General features: G+C 33.1%; 1 protein-coding gene across 1 annotated transcript in view; it reads right to left on the reverse strand.

The window, feature by feature from the left end:
* The window catches only part of LOC111064495, a 49,057-nt gene extending 38,819 nt beyond the window's left edge, over positions 1 to 10,238 (reverse strand). The window contains exons 1-2 of the mRNA XM_039442347.1: positions 10,145 to 10,238; positions 8,515 to 8,711 (exon numbers count right to left, since the gene is read on the reverse strand). Of these exons, the coding sequence (XP_039298281.1) occupies positions 8,515 to 8,698 (184 nt within the window). The 5' untranslated portion in view covers positions 8,699 to 8,711; positions 10,145 to 10,238. The remainder of the gene's footprint in view (positions 1 to 8,514; positions 8,712 to 10,144) is intronic.
* Positions 10,239 to 15,700: the final 5,462 nt, after the last annotated feature.

Consider the following 15,700-nt stretch of genomic DNA (forward strand, 5'->3'; position numbering starts at 1 on the left):
GTTAGTGGGAATGAAGATGGAATAAAGAAAGATACAATCACTAGTAGGCTACCAACCTGAATTCATCATTAATATATTTTTAAGAAGGCTAGAATTTGATTTATAGAATAGAATAGAATATTTATTTTCGCCAAAATACAAGATACATAAGACAAAATGTAAATTATAATAAATCTTTGGCAAAGCCAGCAAAATAAGACTTGTGCGCTAGTTGTGAGTTTGATTGATTGATTGAGTACTTTATTTATGTAGATTACAATATATACTGGCTTATACACTCATACAATAGCTTACAATACAGCAAAGTTTTAGATGAATTTACATAGCATAAACTAAGATAATAATTATTGAACTGTACAATGATATAAAAAGAAAATCAATTTGGAATAACTATACAAGATAATATTGTGATGCATCTACATAAATTGGCGGAGCTTTGGACATATCCCTTGGACAATGTATTACTGTATTTGGACAATGCTTTGGATATATTGGACAATGTCCACTCTTTGGAAAGAATATTAAAAATATCCTTCCCAGTAACTCTCTACCTTCCCAGTAACCCTGAGTTCGTAGAACAGTAGAAAGCAAAAGAATGAAAAAAAACAAGAAGACAAGATAAATGAAAATAAAAAGTAGCCTACTAATAGTAATTCTAATAAATAATACAATGATGAAGAAAAAATATGAAGTAATTTCGTGTTAACATTATATCCACTAGGTGATAAAACAAATCAAATACAATTACTCTTCTAAATGAAAATGAATAAAGAAAAATACAAGAAAATATATAGAATAAATTAATTAAAAAGAGTGCATCTTTCTGAGTAATAAAACGAATGACTTTACTCTTTTCTACAATTTAGTGCTTACTAACATCCAAGTGCTTGTAATCAATTTTCAAAAATAATATAAAAGAATGAAAGGCATTTAAAAATCAAATGAAACATCAATTTATATATTAAAATTTAGTTATTGAAGCATAATATATATTCTGCTCAACCCATACATTTATTTCCCTGATAAGTGCTTTAGTAATCTTTGAATTAATGAATTTTATCGGAATTTTGTTTGAAAATGTATTGCAAAGATAGGTGAGTTGGTGTCTGCAAACCACTAATTTCACCAAGATGATATTGAAATTATTTGATGATCCTGGTCGTGTTTGATAAGGTATATTCCTAATCTCTAGATTACTTCTATTTTTATTCAAGTGCAAAACAATCATCGTTACGTACATCTGTCTAAGAGTGGGTACGTTTAATTCTTCGAAAAGTTTCCTGCTTGGGTATCGTCTTGGTTTACCCAGTACTGACTGCTCTTATAAGATGCTTTTGTAATGTGAAAATGTTATTGAAGTGACAATCATATGCACCACCCAAAGCTTCAATCGCATATTGAAACAGCGAGTGGGCATACGCAAAATAAATTAATCTTATCACATCAAGGTCTTAGATAGATAGATAGATATTACGTCTGGTTGGCCTCAACGGCGTCAGACAAGTCAAAGTGCTAGCAAAAGCGAGACACCATTAATTTTTCATGAAATTTATATCTAGTATATAATTACTATTTGTCTTTGACTCTATGACAGTAATCAAAATAGTCCTTCAGACTATAAAAGCACTCCTCCTTTAGAAATAATTTCAAACTTCGTTTAAACTCTTTTATCGTTAATATTTCCCGCAACCGAATTGGTAGTACTTGGTAAATCTTTCTACCAATATAACTGGGTTTTTCTTCATACAAAGTCAATCTATGATATTCCGAGAAGGTACTCTTATGCCGTGTATTATATTCATGCGTCTTATTAATAGTCTGTAGTGAACACCTTCTAATATATACACACATTTCCAAAATATAGAGACAGGGAACACTGAGAATCTCCATTTCAATAAAATAGTCCCTACAATGTGTTTGTGGATGCAACCTCAACATAGTGCGCAATGCTTTCTTTTGACAAATGAAAATTTGCTGAAGGTTACTCTCTCTAGCTCCCCATAGGGCCACTGAATATGTAATATGTGACTCCACCAAGCAATGATAGACCAACTTCAATAGAGGCTTATTATTTAATCTACTTAAATTCCTTAAGACAAAAAATCCACTCGCTATTTTACTTTCAATCTTTCAAATGTTTTATTTTGTAGAAGCTATAAATGAGAAATTAAGTTTAGAAGATAGGTAATTCATATGAGAATCCCACTTTAAATGTCTATCCACCATCACTCCCAAGTTTAATTTCAGTGTAACATCATTTACAGTGTAATTTTCCATTTACAAACCTATTCATTTATCCATCAATTCCCACTAACACTTTTTATTTTACTTCTCTCTTACAATCTTAGCACATAACATAAATTGAATTTCCTGTTCCTTGAACGAAACAATCAACATCTTTTCAGCTGAAGATGTGGGAAGTGTTGCCATTCTGGTTCTGCAATTTGAATGTATTCTGAACAAATATAGTGGTATTAACAACTAAGCTAAGGGTACAACCACATTGAAAGCGGAGCGGAGCGTGACGTGGTCAGAGCATTCATGATACACACAGGAAACGTCTGAGAGTCAAACGTCTGAGCGTCAAGCGTCTGAGCGTCAAGCGTCAAGGGCCTAGAAAATGGCGTTGTCTAGTTTGCACGGACATTATTTTGTGAGAATAATTACTTAAAGTATTGGATATTAGCTAAGATGGAGATGGAGATAAGAGAGATTAGATAAGATAAGAGGGATTGAGGGCTTGATGTAGAAATACAGCATAGAATAAATTGTGGATGGATGAACTGGAGAAAAATGAGTGGTGTTTGATAAGGTATATTCCTAATCTCTAGATTACTTCTATTTTTATTCAAGTGCAAAACAATCATCGTTACGTACATCTGTCTAAGAGTGGGTACGTTTAATTCTTCGAAAAGTTTCTTGCTTGGGTATCGTCGTGTTTTACCCAGTACTGCTCTTATAAGATGCTTTTGTAATGTGAAAATTTTATTGAAGTGGCAATCATATGCACCACCCAAAGCTTCAATCGCATATTGAAACAGCGAATGGGCATACGCAAAATAAATTAATCTTACCACATCAAGGTCTTAGATAGATAGATAGATAGATATTACGTCTGGTTGGCCTCAACGGCGTCAGACAAGTCAAAGTGCTAGCAAAAGCGAGACACCATTAATTTTTCATTAAATTATATCTAGTATATAATTACTATTTGTCTTTAGACTCTATTACAGTAATCAAAATAGTCCTTCAGACTATAAAAGCACTCCTCCTTTAGAAATAATTTCAAACTTCGTTTAAACTCTTTTATCGTTAATATTTCCCGCAACCGAATTGGTAGTACTTGGTAAATCTTTCTACCAATATAACTGGGTTTTTCTTCATACAAAGTCAATCTATGATATTCCGAGAAGGTACTCTTATGCTGTGTATTATATTCATGCGTCTTATTAATAGTCTGTAGTGAACACCTTCTAATATATACACACATTTCCAAAATATAGAGACAGGGAACACTGAGAATCTCCATTTCAATAAAATAGTCCCTACAATGTGTTTGTGGATGCAACCTCAACATAGTGCGCAATGCTTTCTTTTGACAAATGAAAATTTGCTGAAGGTTACTCTCTGTAGCTCCCCATAGGGCCTCTGAATATGTAATATGTGACTCCACCAAGCAATGATAGACCGACTTCAATAGAGGCTTATTATTTAATCTACTTAAATTCCTTGAGACAGAAATACCACTCGCTATTTTACTTTCAATCTTTCAAATGTTTTATTTTGTAGAAGCTATAAATGAGAAATTAAGTTTAGAAGATAGGTAATTCATATGAGAATCCCACTTTAAATGTCTATCCACCATCACTCCCAAGTTTAATTTCAGTGTAACATCATTTACAGTGTAATTTTCCATTTACAAACCTATTCATTTATCCATCAATTCCCACTAACACTTTTTATTTTACTTCTCTCTTACAATCTTAGCACATAACATAAATTGAATTTCCTGTTCCTTGAACGAAACAATCAACATCTTTTCAGCTGAAGATGTGGGAAGTGTTGCCATTCTGGTTCTGCAATTTGAATGTATTCTGAACAAATATAGTGGTATTAACAACTAAGCTAAGGGTACAACCACATTGAAAGCGGAGCGGAGCGTGACGTGGTCAGAGCATTCATGATACACACAGGAAACGTCTGAGCGTCAAACGTCTGAGCGTCAAGCGTCTGAGCGTCAAGCGTCAAGGGCCTAGAAAATGGCGTTGTCTAGTTTGCACGGACATTATTTTGTGAGAATAATTACTTAAAGTATTGGATATTAGCTAAGATGGAGATGGAGATAAGAGAGATTAGATAAGATAAGAGAGATGGAGGGCTTGATGTAGAAATACAGCATAGAATAAATTGTGGATGGATGAACTGGAGAAAAACGAGTGGTGTTCTTTGTGATAAGAGAGTGAATTGTCAAATGAAGGGAAAAGTGTATAGATCAGTTGTGAGGCCAGCTATGCTGTATGGAACAGAAACATGGCCCATTTCAAAGAAACAGGAACGAAAGATGGAAGTGACTGAGATGAGAATGTTAAGATGGATGTGTGGGTTTACAAGAAGAGATAAAATAAGAAATGAATTGATCAGAGGCACTGTAAAAGTTGGACTACTGGGAAAGAAAATGCAGGAGTCAAGGATGAGGTGGTTTGGGCATGTACAGCGACGGGAGGAGGATTATGTTGGACGAAGAGTGCAGGATTTGGTTTTGGATGGTGTGAGAGGACGAGGTAGACCTAGGATGAGGTGGGGAGATAGAATAGCGGCTGACTTGCAGGAGAGTGGTTGGAGGAGAGAGGAAGCATTGGATAGGGCTTTGTGGAGAGGCAGACTAAGAGAAAGGAATGCCGACCCCATTTAAATGGGATAAGGCACAGCCAAAGAAGAAGAAGAAGATTGGATATTAGCTAAGCCTGATAGGACAAAGTGGGTTAATGAAATTAACTTAAATCGTCGACTATTTGGTGAATATCATCATCTGTTTAATGTGTTAAGAAAGCATGAGTCCCAATTTTTTGAGTAGCCTACTAAATGCGAATGTCAACTTCAACCTTTGGAAAAACAAGTCACTAATTGGAGGAATCAAATATCTGCTGAAGAAAGACTTGTAATTAAAAATTAATTACAAAGTTGTGTTTGCGTTTCTTCAATGGTTCCTAATTTTTCTAATAACTCAATATTAATCGTTACAAATGGTAATAGAGTGGAATATGTCTAATTAATTTATTAACAAGTTGTTCTTTGCCGGTAGTGCCATCTTTTTAATTTGGAATGTTTATTTTATTAATCTGTATTATTTTGAGGCAAATAAATGAATTTAAATTTGAATTCACGCCATCTAAATTCAAAATTTAAAGTTTTCATGTTTGTTTTGGACTAAAATCTTATAAAAATTGTGCACGTGAAATTCTAACCTTATCTTGGACTTTGTCACCAATACATTTGGAATAAAAATAGCACAAGGACTACCTTATTATTTTATCTGCCAATGTTATTACATATAACTGTAATTTTCATTGTAAATATATAATTAACACTAAGGTAACCATATTTCATAGAAATATGAATGAAATGGATTAGAATAGCCTTACTTTTGATTTCAAAGTGCAATAGATGAATGTTCTCTTTTGAATAATCAAATAATACACATTACAGGGGAATTTGAGCAAACATTAAATGAATATACTAGTGTACTAGATGGTGGGAAAATGTAGTAGATCAAGTGCATTATCATGTAGGCCTACAGTAGTAGGGCACTCGCATTTTGACGCTTTGATACTCCGCGCGTAGACGCTCCAAAAAACAAACCAGCTTGTTCCAAAGTTTGACGCCACGCTCCGCTCCGCTCTGCGAGTAGACGCTTCCAGTGTGTTGCAGCTCATTACTTAACATGATATTGTTCACGACGCTCCTCACCGCCACGCCAAGCTCCGCTCCGTTCCGCTTTCAGTGTGGTTGTACCCTAAGGCTAACTAACAACAGGCTAAGCCTCGAATGTTTTTCTTTAGATTTCATATTTGAATAGTCAGCGACTATTGATTATTGATAATCTATTATGTTTTATATTTTTTTGTTTCAATCAAGTGTTTTTCTGTAAGTATTGGAGGTACAATTTGATTAAATTCAAGGGTTGAAAACCCAAGAGATTCACCAGTTACATCATATTTTCAGTTTACTGAATACTGTTTGGATCGAATTGTTAACCTCTTTGGAAATACTGACTTGAAGTAGCTTTGGAAATGCTGATTGGATTAGATTTTTCTTATACCTGACTTATAAAATATTTTCATGCAAGCCCATAGATAGATAGATAAAGAATTTATTTTTCACTTCAAAAAACAAAAAAAAAAAAGATCAAATCAAATACAATATCATTCGTCACCAATCAATACAATAGTTCATAATAATCCGAAAATTCTTAGGCATAGCCGAAGCCGGAGTTGATAGTTATTTTATCTATATCTCATCCTTATCTTCTAGTTTTGGTCAAAGTTCTCACAGTACAGAGTGAACGGGCTGCACAATGTCATGCGATAGCACTCAATAAACTTTATAAGGCAACTGGGAGGTTAGCACTAACAGTCACTCATAGCACAGTAGTCCGTCTATGCTTGGAATCTTATCATTTTCAGTTCATTTGAGAAACCTGAATCATTATTATAGAGATGAACTACACATTGATACAAAGTAAATTATTCATGCAAGCCCATATGACTGGATATATCAAGTTTGACAACACAGTCGATGCAGAGTTATCAATTTGAATACATTCACTCATATGGAATCACATTAGAAGATTGAAATTCCACACAATTTGGCAACACGGATATTTCATCCAAATCTCAACTGTTTTATTCAGAGTATAGATATAGAATTACAAGAGGCATCACCCTTCGTTGCATGTTTTATTTATTGGTAATTTCACAACATAAATGTGTGTGATTGAATGAGTATATCCCCTGGTTTCAATCGATACGGTACTATTTTAATTCAAATCAGATCAAAGATGAGTTTATTTCCATTAGACATAAATACAAAGGAAGGTTTACATTGAAAGTTACAGGAGGTAAGTTACCCATTGATTGGCAATGCCTGAGTTGGAGGGGAAATTCAAACATACCTAATTTAATATTACAATAAGTACGTCATTAAAATGATAGGGAGAGAAAGGTAACCTTGTGTGCTATTCCTCTCCCAAATTTAGGTAAGCCGAAATAGGTTGTCTTGTTCTTCAGTCTCTTTCAAGTTCTTCACTTTACAACATTTTCAGTCCTTGAATATTCCCACAAACCAGATGTAAAGGTGCGTACAGATATAGGCGCCACGAACATGAGCAATTCACTTTTAATCAGATGATGCCAAGCTTTTTATATCTGTATCTTACAGTTTCTGTAAAAATATAGATATAGTCAGCTGATTAAAAGTGGATTGCTCATGTTCGCGGCGCGTATATCTGTACGCACCTTTAGATGCTTTAAAACCAAACATAGAAAAAATATTTCCCATTATTATAATGATTTATTATACGCTGAAAAACAAGTTGAGACTAGAACAAAATCTACATGTTGCCAAATTGCGCGAAATTTTTCATGCAAGGCCAGTCATGATATATCCTGTCATGAAATATAACAATTTCGCACAATTTGGCAACGCTGATACCTTGTCCAAGTCTCAACTATAGTTAGAGTTATAGCTTTATAAGTATAGTTTAGTTAACTATGTGGCGAATCATCTGCTATTTTCCACACATGTGAAACATGTGTGTTAGTTTGCTTATTAGTCATTATCAATATTTTCAGTTAAATATTTGTATCACAGCATTAAAGTTCACTAATTCATTAAATCGTATTTGAAGTATTTTATATTACCTATCGATTAAATTTCCTATATTGGTGACCCCGACGTGATAACCTATAATAGTGATAGTTTTAATCAGAGTATAGATTAGATTAGATTTTTATCATGTCCTGAACATCCACAATAGTGGACAGAGGATGGGTCAACATTCAACTTATATAGATAAAAAACACATAATAAAATGTTTAAACAGGAAAATCAGTCGTATAGATCACTCAGACTAGTAAACCCGCTTTAGCCTACATAATCACATACAGGACATAGTTAGGCAGTCCAATTATAAAACTCATCTAATGAATAAAATGGTCTCTCAACCAGCCAATCTCTGAGTTTAATTTTGAAATTCCTGATGTCCAAATCTTTTAGGTTGGCCGGTAGAGAATTATAAATTTTTGGCCCGCTATACTGTGGCGACTTTTCAAAGAGAGTGGTTCTGTGAGCATGTTGGAGTGGCGGGTATTATAATTATGTGAATCTCCATGGCGGCTGAAAATGTTAGTATTTTTCTTAACATAGGTACATATCTCTAGGATATAGTGTTATGAATAGTTCACACATAGTGGTGGATATTGCTTAAATAAATTCGATGTTTCTAGTTGAACGTACCGATCCAATAGATCGTGAAGCTCTGGTCGCGCAGAGAGGGGAAAATGTTCTCGATTTTGTCGTGGACCTGGTGAAATCCGAACTCGTCATTGATGAACGCATTCTTTTCGATGCAGAATCGGCGGATCTCGTTCGATCCATCCGTCCTCTGCAAGTAGATCTTGAACGGCGATGTTTCAACCATCTTCAGAATGCTCCTGTACAAAAACAGCAAACTTTCTTTGTTATAGCACAACCTTCTACCACAACAATTTTCATAAATGAAGACAATCTATCAAATCTTATTATAATAAGAATATTTAAGAAGATTTTTTGTAGATTTAAGAAGATTTATTAAGATTAATCTTAATCTTTTTATATTATTATTAGATGAATGAAAAAATTAAACGAGATTAAAAAAATTGAATTACAGTAGAGCACCGATTATGATTAGCTCATTGATGCATGACTACTACTATCAAAATACTACTATCATTGGCTTACTACTTTCAAATTTCGGAAAGGGAACAGTTTTGGGCTAGGCCTGTTGATCCTTTCCTAATCATGTATTTGATCTGTGCATTGGTTAATGTAAATGAATAAATGACAGTGTCTGGATAACTGATAATTATAAATTTTATTCCCATTCAAATACAAACAAGCAATCTAACCAATAAAATGTACATGATATTCGAGAATACATTATATAAAATTTACTACAGATATAAATTAAAATTTTTCGGAAATTCTAGAGCAGATAATGATCCGCACAAAAACAACAAACAAAAAACACCAGGGTGATGATCCGCATAATCGATACCTAACTTAATTTTACCCTAGTTTTCAAGTGTAGAAGTACCATTAAAACTTAGTCTGGCCTACTTATTAGTACGTGTTATTTATGTAATAGGACTAGTATACACTTATCTTCTATTCACATTCTAGTTAGAATAGACACAATGATGTGTAATTCAATAAAGTAGTAAAAAATTTCATTATGAAACCCTTGCAGAGCACAGGTTACCTTCTAATATGTGATTAAAAGTAATGCAATAATCAACCAACCACAAATTAAATAAGGTATACAGTAGAAATCTTTCATTAAGTTTTCATTATCAATCAAATCTTTCATTTATAAAAATATTATACTGCACCTTGATTGCGTCGGACCACAAATAGCCGCTTGAAATACAGAATAGGTTAGGTTTTTAGGAGATTACAAAATTATTTTGTTACTGGTATATCACCCAGCAGACGTTCGGATAATCGGTGCTCTACTGTATTAAATTTATTATTTTTCAATTTTCTACAAACTAAATTTAACTAGACTACGCCAACCATTGCTTAATTTTTCAAAGTTCTATAACCTAGAAAAATTCATGAAAACAGTTCTGGTCCTGATCTTCCCCTTTTGGGAGGGGGGGTGAGGATCTTGGTAGTCTACTTCTCCCCACCAAGATCGATGTTTATTTTCAAAAATTGTTGTGCAGTGGTATGGACGCCACCTAAGTGCGAGTGGAAAGAAAGCCACCTGCTCATTTTCAGCAATGATGGACCCATTTTCAAAAATTGGTATTTATTAAAGTAAAAATGCAAAATGAACAACCTTTATACCAATGGAAAGAGAAAATTTCAAAGTTTTTTTCAATACCTGACCAAGTGTTCAATATGGTTTCCGGCTGCTGCACGATCTGCGGAACCGTATCACTGCTGCCGTGCACTCAATAACACCAGATACGCTTTCTCGCGTGTGGGACGAGTTCGGCTACCGTGTAGATGTTTGCCGTGCAGTAGCCGGAGGCCACATTGACACTTGTAAGGTATTAAAAATAAACTTTGAAACTTTCTATTTCCATTGTATTATATTTAATTATCATAATAATTATATCTTGTTATACTAACACTATCTCACTCTCTTGACAGAAACACCCTTTTGGCAGTTTATTATGCTTATGCCTATTCCCACTTGAGCTATGGGACAATTTTTGGGGGAAATTCAGATGATGGCCACAAAATCTTCATTATCCAGAGGAAGATATTAAAAGTGATTTGTGGATTACGAGCAAGAGACTCTTGTAAAACGTATTTTAAAGACCTTACACTGCATCTATATCAATTGCAAGTTTTTGCTAAACATTCACTAATTTCACTTGTGCACGAATAGAAAACCTGATTGCCTACCCAATTCATAGGCGCACATTCATGGAAAAAACTCCCTTTTACGCCGGAATGAGATTTTACAATAAATTACCAGCAGCCATTAGAGACATAAATTCCGTAATTTTTTTCAAAAAAGCAGTTAGAACATTATTCTAATTGAAAAAACCGTGTACTCCATTTCACAATTTTAATTTAGTAGATATAGACAATATAAACAATTATTGTGTATACATTAAGGCATTCTATGTATAATCATGCATTTTTTATTATTACTTTACTTGACAATACTGTTTAGTAATAATATACTAATTAAGATTTAGTAATATTGACATGTCACCAGTCATATGAGTGAAACTCAAACTTGATGTAATGTGACAATGAATAAATAAATAGGTATAAAGGTTTTCCATTTTGCATTTTTACTTTAATAAATACCAATTTTTGAAAATGGGTCCATCATTTAGAAAGGCCCTGTTTTCTTGCGGCCTCTTACTTATCCTGGCGCAACACCCCGATGTAGGCTTTGGCCTCCTCCACAATCATCCTCCAACTATCTCTGTCTTCCGCCTTCCACCCCCAGCCCCTGACTCCCATCACTCTCAGGTCCTTCTCCACATCCTGCTTCCATTGTACTCTCGGCCTTCCTCTTCTTCAGGCTGCATCTAATTTTTCATACAACATGACTTTTTGTATCCTGTTCTCAGTCATTCCACGTGTCCCAGCCAGCTTATACTTCTAAACTTGATGAACCGAGTTGAAATTCTAGCGGCCTCTACCAGGGTTTATGATGACATAACCAGACTGCTGAATATGTGGTAATTTATGCTATGAACCTGCTGTTGGTTTGTGAAAAAAGAAAACTAAGGATAAGGAAAAATAAGTGGTTGATAACGTCAATTCATTAAGGTGAAATTTCACATTTTCTTCATCTGCTTTATATATTTTTTATTTATTGAGTTGTTTTAAAACATTCTAGATTGACTGCAACGGTTTTTATTTTAATTTCCCATTTGTAGGTTGATTGTACCATCAAGTTGAATGCAAAAGTTGAACATATGTTATGAAACATCTTGTTCATCAAGTTCAAAATATGAAGTTTTAAATCGACAAAATTTGAATTCAAGAAAACTTGAAGAATGGTTTACATTGGTAGTAAAGTGGATTCAAGTTTATGGTTTTGTAGTTTAAGAGTTTTCTTTATCTACGGGAGTTTGTCTACCCTAGATGACTAGGGTAATGTGAACCCTACATTGGAAGAATATGGAGTAGTTGACTGTACCACGGAGTAAGTCTTTCACTATTTGTGATTTTATCAATATATAGCCCAATTGTTTCAAGTTGTAGGCTTCTACAAGTATTTTTACTTTTACAGTATTTTAGTTAGACCTGGTGCTAGTAGGTCACCCCATATGTCCAAATTATTACATGAATAGTATGCTTATTGGAATCAAAGGTCATCATGGGTCAACTAAATTATACTTAGAAAGTTTCTTGGTGAATGCAGCATTCTTCAAGTATTAAATAAACAAGAAAGCATAATGCAAAATGTTTTACAGAAAATATGCATCATACAAATATTTTGATGTGTACAGACTAAAGCAATCAATTATTATGAAAAATAGTTTATGTAAAATAATATAATTATTGGAAGTAGGACAATTTGATTATCTTAGTGAATTCAGCATTCCTCAATCATTAAAGAAACGAGAAATCATAATGCAATATGATGCAATGTTTTACAGAAAATGTACATACGATTTGAATTGAATTATTATGATGTGTACAGAGAAAATAATATGTTGTGTGTTTGAATGGCGGGGGGGGGGGGGCGGCTGTCATCCACCACCTCAAGACTCTTATAACGTGCTAGACCCACAGTCACTGTTACCAACTTAATTTTGATTTTGCTGCACTGGTGCTCCATAATAACTCACTAACTATTTTGCGTTGTCATGCTGCAAATCTGGAGTACGCAAAGTACTCACTTTGCGCACTAGTGCGGAAAAGTGATACTTTGTGGCCTGCAATCAGTGCAGAAATGGTCACTTTCAGGGTATCTGTAGGAAAAGGGATTTTTCGGTGATGAGTGGAGAGATGAGAGGAGCAAAGCATCTTTGAATCTCATATGAAATGAACTACCTAATGATTATTTCAATTTGAATGCAAACATAAATTAGTCAATACTTTTGTTATATTTAATTATTCATTATAACTTGAAGATGGCTAAAATAAGCTGAAACCGGTCGATCTTTTAAAATATTCTAAATATATTTTATATAATAAAGGGTGCTTTATGTTTTTATGTGTTTTTAATAAATTATTCAAAATTGTATTTTGAGAAGTATAATTATCAGGCTTTGGGCAAAGGGGTGCAATTTTTTTGCATTAATTTTCATAATCCCGTGTACCTCGAATTATTCTGCAATAGCCTAGAGTTGATTAAATTTTTGAAGAGTAACAATATTATGCATTTTTTTAAAGCATGTAACTTACATTTTGAATTTGGAAGACCAACTCTAAAACTTTTTTGAATTATTAAAATAAATAATTATATGTTTTTTTTTCTATAATACTATAAAATATTCTTCTGTATGCATGAAAGCATGTGCTGTAAAGCATGTGCTTTGTAGCAAATAAAATTAATTTATGTATTTAATGATTTATTATTATTTTCGTCATATCAGTATGTAATCAATAACGTTCCGAGCTATCATGTTCTTATTTGGATAAATCAAATAATAAAAGATAATTATAATAGATTTTAATAGTAGTCAGTGATATTCAAGTCAATAATGTGTATTCTTGTGAGTATATAAGAATGCCACATTGAATTATGCGGCCTTTTTGAATATACAGGTAAAAATAACATGTACTTTATTTAAACCCAATGTACTTTATTTTTTAGGCCTGTGATTACCAATGTACTTTATTTTTCATAAAAAAGGTGTCAACCTTATGTGTAAGGCTTGATGCACATTTGCGACGCCAGCCAGTCGCGTTTTTAGGAGTGGAGCGACTCTCTGGTGGCAGCCAATTTCAGACCAGTGCACACTTGTGTGTATCGATAGCGACTACTATCGAGCATCAATTTGTACTCAGCAATTTTCACGGCTTGAGGAACTTGGCCATTCATCGTGATAGGAAAGCTCTGATTTCTAATTTTCAAAGTTTTTTGTAATACCGGATGTCAGCAATTATTATAAAAATCACAATTTTTCATCAGCAGTAATCCTATTATATTAAGCGAGCGATTCCTGTATTTTTATATCTGGTTATCTATATGTATAACTGGTTATTTATGTTCAATGGTTCTTGAAAATGACTCTAATAATTTTCACGAAATTTGGAACATAGTAGGTTTATGATATCAAAATTTGATTGCACTAAGTCTCATCCTTGGAAAAACTCGCTGAATGACATTAAATTATCCTTGACTAAAACAGCTGAGACTTTCTTCGTCTTTGGATAGTAAAAAAGTGAGTGAGGGAGTGAGTATGGTATGTGAAGAATCAAAATATCGCTTCCCCGAAATTCATAAGAAGACATTTAACATAATATGAAAGAACACCAATAATTCCAAGAGCTGTGAAATATAAACACGATCATTTCAGAGAATTGCGTTCTGTTTATCAATAAATGAAAATAATGAGCGAAGGTCAGTTCCCCAATATTAAATAAATTAATCAATCAATAACTAATACAGAGATAATACAAATGAAGGAGAAATAGTACCAATTTTTCAAAAAGACATTTTACTTCTTCTTAAAATGCAATAAACCTCTAAGTTATAAAATCATTAAAATCAATTTATTGAAAGCACTATATATTTCAGAACTTACTCCCATCTCCAGGCGATAACTCAAAATAAATAAACATCAGTGTTGACTTATTCAAAATTATAATATGAACATTATAACATTAAAAACCTTATATTATGTTTTTTAATCAACAAATTGATGAACATTGTTTTAATAATCTTGAATTAGTCAATACTGATGTTTATCTATTTCAAATTTGTATCTAAAGACGGGATAGAAAAAAGTCCTGCAGTGTATAGTGCTTTATATCAATTTTTAATTGTTCTTTAATCATTTAAAGAACATTCTGTTGTTTGAAAAATGCTACTATGTATTTCAATTTCATATTTATTAATTAGCGGTATATATACACACAATACAGTAACAGTATATACACAGCATAGACAGTGTATGGAATAAGTATAGTATTTGCCTCCAGAATATAACATAAGATGAAAGAACACCAATAATTCCAAGAACTGGCAGAACAATGATAAAAATAAAATTACTTTGAATACTGTGTTGCATATCCATTCATTTTCGTTATACTTAGATGTCGAATATCGCTACTTCAAAGAGCTAGGCTTTTGTGTTGGATGATAAATTATTTCTCTACAATAGTGCTGACTGCAGACAACAAAAACCTAATAACTGTAAAAATTGAACCGACAACATAGCAAATTAGCAAACATGACAATCCATGCCTATTGAATATATAAATGCAGGCTATTTGTCTTATTATATATTATACTCACTGGACTGACAAATAGCTGTCTAGCTTCTTATTCCATATTCAGTCTCTTCTGAGTATTCAAACAGGATGGTTGAGCATCGGAAACGAGTGGTTCTTGTGTGCAGTGTCTACAAATATTTATATACCGTAGTAATGGGGAAAGGAGATTGAAACATATATCAAGAAGTGTTGGATTTGTAGTTAGGTATTTATCATATATATTATTTCAAAAGATCTATTGTTCCAATTAGCCTTTAGATCGAAGCTCTTATATTTCATAATAATAATAATGATCAGAGGAAACAGAAACACAAAGTAAGAATGGAGTTAACTAACAATTAAAACAGAAACAATCATAGTAAGAATGGAGTTAACTAATAATTAAAACAGAAACAATAATGGGAAACTACCACTCGGAACTCAGCTATGGTTTGAAGCCAATATGGTAATAGTTCTTAGTATTTTATTCAGAGCAAGATGTTATTGATCAAGTACTGTAATAATAGTACAATTAATT

The sequence above is a fragment of the Nilaparvata lugens genome, chromosome X (assembly GCF_014356525.2).
Source record: "Nilaparvata lugens isolate BPH chromosome X, ASM1435652v1, whole genome shotgun sequence".
Classification (NCBI taxonomy): domain Eukaryota; kingdom Metazoa; phylum Arthropoda; class Insecta; order Hemiptera; family Delphacidae; genus Nilaparvata; species Nilaparvata lugens.